Source organism: Odontomachus brunneus, unplaced genomic scaffold, assembly GCF_010583005.1.
Source record: "Odontomachus brunneus isolate Ranch 3 - 2012 unplaced genomic scaffold, Obru_v1 Obru_scaffold_161, whole genome shotgun sequence".
Taxonomy (NCBI): Eukaryota; Metazoa; Arthropoda; class Insecta; order Hymenoptera; family Formicidae; genus Odontomachus; species Odontomachus brunneus.
This window is the reverse complement of record NW_022639611.1, coordinates 55,452-60,043: the sequence shown is the minus strand read 5'-3', so window position 1 is coordinate 60,043 and position 4,592 is coordinate 55,452. Positions and strand designations below refer to the sequence as shown.

At 30.3% G+C, this 4,592-nt stretch overlaps 1 protein-coding gene across 2 annotated transcripts; it reads left to right on the top strand.

The window, feature by feature from the left end:
• Positions 1-1,116: 1,116 nt before the first annotated feature.
• LOC116850947 (PCI domain-containing protein 2) lies at positions 1,117-4,209 on the top strand. 2 transcript variants are annotated; one of them, XM_032829826.1, is made up of 5 exons: positions 1,117-1,416; positions 1,500-1,541; positions 1,611-1,732; positions 1,811-2,292; positions 3,637-4,209. In XM_032829826.1, the coding sequence occupies exons 1-5, from the start codon at positions 1,396-1,398 to the stop codon at positions 4,149-4,151; spliced, it is 1,182 nt and encodes a 393-aa protein (XP_032685717.1). In that variant the 5' UTR covers positions 1,117-1,395; the 3' UTR covers positions 4,152-4,209. The 2 variants fall into 2 exon arrangements, with proteins under 2 accessions (XP_032685717.1, XP_032685718.1); XM_032829827.1 differs by lacking the exon at positions 1,117-1,416 and having other exon boundaries at positions 1,611-1,715.
• Positions 4,210-4,592: the final 383 nt, after the last annotated feature.

Here is a 4,592-nt window from a genome sequence, read left to right as displayed (position 1 = left end):
ATATATACGGATTTAGACATTGCGACGCCAATGCAGAACAAATGCTTATATATATATATTATATATATATAAAATATATATATATATATACATATATATTTTATATATATATAATATATATATATAAGCATTTGTTCTGCATTGGCGTCGCAATGTCTAAATCCGTATATATTTATGCCAGCTGTAACGTCCGGATCTATTTTAGAACATTAATAATATATTATTATAGACCGGGAGGCCGACTTGTCTGATTTCAGACATCACTAGATATTTTATCCCTACGTTACTAGATGTAAGTACGTGCGCATATGCATATTCGCGAGCGTTAAAACATTATAATTAAAATGCCGAATGCTGCGTGCTGCTGGAGAGTCTCGAAATCAACGGATATATATATATATATATATATATATATATATATATATATATGGTTTGCATCGGCGTCGCAATGTCTAATCTGTACATGTTTATGCCAGCCAATCGCAGAGTAGCTGGTCACATGACTAATAGCGAATTCGGTAGCTTGCACTAGTGCGCACTGAGTGCGCATTAAGGCTTGTTTACAGTACATTCTTATATTTAAGATCGTGTCTTAAATACATATTTAAAAACATTTTAACTAATAAAATGATTCGTACGGATGTTATACATATCATATTATGGTTAAAAATATTTGAGAATTTATTTGAGAATTATTTAAGACAATTTTTAAATATAATAACATACTATGAACAAGCCTTAGTGCGCACTCAGTGCACACTAGTGCAAGCAACCGAATTCGCTATAAGTTGATGATTCTCTGTACTAGAGGTTCTCTAATGGCTTCTGCACACAGGACGCAGTAATGCTTGCCACGCGGCGAAAGTTTGCGCGACAACCAATCAATATGCTGCTTTCCGTAATAACCTTCTAGCTCTTACGGAAAAACAACATATTGATTGGCTGTCGCGCGGACTCTCGCCGCGCGGCAAGCATTACCGCGTCCTGTGTGCAGGAACCATAACTTGGAGTGGTATTATCGGAGAGTGCTTTCCAGTTGCGTACACTGTGTTACACAAAACCAGTTTATTGGTTGCATATTTTCTTACAAAATATTTTAGATAATATGTGACCAATAAACTGGTTTTGTGTACGTGTGTGCCAAGATGTGTTAAGCAATTGGAAAGCACCCGGAAACACCCATAAACTATAGATTTTCAGTACTGGCAGTGTATTTCGGAACGCAGCCGCAATTGATTACCCATGATATATGCTTCTTCCTAGTATTCTTTATTCAATGGCCACGGCTCTCACGGATGAACGTTGTATTCTAAATATTTCCAAAATAAAATGTGCCGTTAGATTGTAATTTTGTATTCGCGTATCTTCGTTATTTATGTTTTAATTGTGATTAAAATGGATTCCTACGTAATACAGGTATTCTATTTTATTATATAATATCAAGACAAAATATACAAAATGTAATTTTTTTGTTTCTCAATCTTGTTCTTATTTGTCAGATTCGACGACTGTGGCTTAGTCAGGATGGAGAAGCGTTGGCGGTAAATAATACACAAATATATTCCATTCACAGATTAAATGAATTGTATAAATATCAACTTTTTTTTAAGGATCTTCTGTCACTGAGACATAGCCATGTTATGATTCCACAAATTGGTTCTGAAACTGCAATAAACAAGGCTATGGAGCATTTATCAGCACCCTTGGATGATTTGGTACTTTATCACTTAAAGTAAAATCATATTTTTTCTTTTTTCACTTATATATGTGTATTCTGTTTATTGAGTACAATCAATATTGCTGTTTCTAGAGCTATATTTGCAATGAACAAGAATGATCTGTTTACATTGTACAATCATCAAAGTTCAGCTGTGCAATGTCTTGCAAAGATTCTTCAAATGCAAAAAGAGGAAAATTGGATGTTGCCAGTGATGAATGTAATGTGTTTAGAATTAAGGTTATCTGCAATAGGTGCAGAAAATTCAAAGAGCAACAAGAACTTGAAACATGGTGAAGTACTTGAAAAATGTGCTGAATGTTTGATGGCTTGCTTTCGAGTTTGTGCAGCTGACAGTAGAAGTTCAGAGGAGGACACAAAAAGATGGGGAATGCTGGCTTTAATCAATCAATTATTAAAAGTATATTTTAGGATTAATAAATTGCATCTATGTAAGCCTCTGATACGGGCTATAGAGTCTTCTTCTTACAAGGACCATTTTGCATTGGCACAACAAATTACATATAAATTTTTTGTTGGACGGAAAGCAATGTTTGACAGTGATTACAAAATTGGTGAGTGCATATCTTATGTTTCTTTTAGGGTAGAATAATAACTGGTTGATCAGTCAAAAGTTAGGATTTTTTAGCTTGGTTAATTTTAAACGAGTCAATCTTATAAACTAGTTTCTATTACTTCATTATAACTGCTCTAAAACATATTAATTTTAATTTATCAACTTTCTTGGTTAAGTTAAAACAATTCACTAGTTAAAATCAATGTGGGCTTGCTAGCATGGTAAAATAAGAAAAATAATACAATTCTTTTTGTCTCTTTGAATCTAGTGCTCTTCTTATGTGTATAGATTCTTGAATAGATAGTAGGCATTTATATACAAGTAAATGATAAAATTAATGTGGCAAAATCACAATAGAAGATATGTTAAAAAGGAAGGTTGCATGTCACATTAATTTTATAGTTATTGATTGTTTAAACAAGAGAAAAGTTTTCAAACTATTTTACAAGTCTGCTTAATTAATTGCAAATATAATTTTATGAATATAATTTTTTATTTCATGTTTTGCAAATATTTTTAGCGTGTATTTTCTTATTTTTGACGTCATCAATCAAAAATTCTATGGAAAGGAACCAAGAGTTTTGATTTCTAATTTTTTTTAAATTTATTTCATTATTTTTGAGGTATAGGCAATATACTCTCTTAATTCAATTGTAACTTTTCATTAAGTTAGTTTTTGTTTATGTAACTTTTAACTTACCTAAATTAATTTTATACATAATAATAAATTAATAAACTATTAATTAATAAACTATTAATATTATAATAAATTAACAAATCATTTTAAACTTAACTCAGTTAAAAAAGGTTCCTGAGTACACGCATTATCTATCTATTTTTAATAACGTTTGAAATGACAAAACGCATGTTAAAAATTTTTTCGAAATACGTCAAGATAAAAAAAATTTATAAGATGACACGATTAATTAAGCACATCTCTAACATATTCCATACACTTTCCTTTTGTTCTATCAATCAATAAATAATCATAAAATTAATATGATACAATAATTGAGGAAATTAGATTAAAAAAATGCATGTCATGTTAATTTTATGATTTATTGATTGTTAAAGCAAAAGGAAAGTGCTTGGAATATTTTAGAGGTGTGCTTAATCAATTGCAAATGTCATTTTGTGGATATATTTTTTTATTTTGATTTCGTATTTCGGAAGAATTTTTGACATGCGTTTCCTCGCTTCTAATTTTTCGAAAGAGATGGATGATACAAGTATCCAGAAACCTTAACTTACGCATTCTGAATTTCTTTTTCCGAAAGAGACTCGTGATTACAAGTATTATTTTTTATAGATCCCAAAGATTAATCGTATTAAATTGTTTCAGCTGACAAGTATTTGACTTATGCATTCGAGCATTGTCATATAATGAGCTCGAAAAACAAGAGATTGATTCTGACTTATCTTGTCCCCGTGAAGATGTTACTGGGATATATGCCAAAGCAGAGTGTCCTACAGAAATATAATTTAATGGAATTTTGGGAATTAATGGAGTCCGTCAAGAAAGGAGATTTGCGTTCATTGGAAAAAGTGATGGCAAAACATGAAGCATTTTTCATTGGCGCCGGCATATATTTGATCGTTGAAAAACTCAAACTGATTGCCTACAGAAATTTATTCAAAAAAGTGTATCTAGTACTGCATACACATCAGATACCAGTGCAGAGTTTGCTTGTGGCATTACAAATGTACGGAATGGAAGATATAGATATGGATGAGACGGAATGCCTCCTCGCGAATTTGATATATGAAGGCAAAATTAAAGGTTATATATCGTTTCAACACAAGAAGTTAGTTATATCCAAGCAGAATCCTTTTCCTCCATTATCTACGATACCGTAATTATAATACCGCGATAGATGTATTATATTCATAATAAATATACTATTTTTAACATTCACCATTTTTCATTTTTTAAGTAAAACAATTGACAATCATAAATAATTGTAAATAATGAACACTTGTACCTAGTGATAATAAGCAAAGTTGGGTTTTGGGTGCAGATTATGATAAAAAGAAAAAAAAAACGCTGAGTACATATCAAAGAAAAAAATCAAATAAAAAATACTAAACAAAAAATACCAAACAAAAAGATCAAAACAAAAACTATAAAACGAGAAGTACATGTTAACTTAAACAAAGTGCAGATATTTTAAATTAATTTAATTAAAAAAATAATGAGATCAATATAATTAACCAAATACGTATATGTGTGTAAGTATTTATTACACAAGTAATTGTGTGATAAATATATTGTGTGATATTATAATGTTCAAATATTTT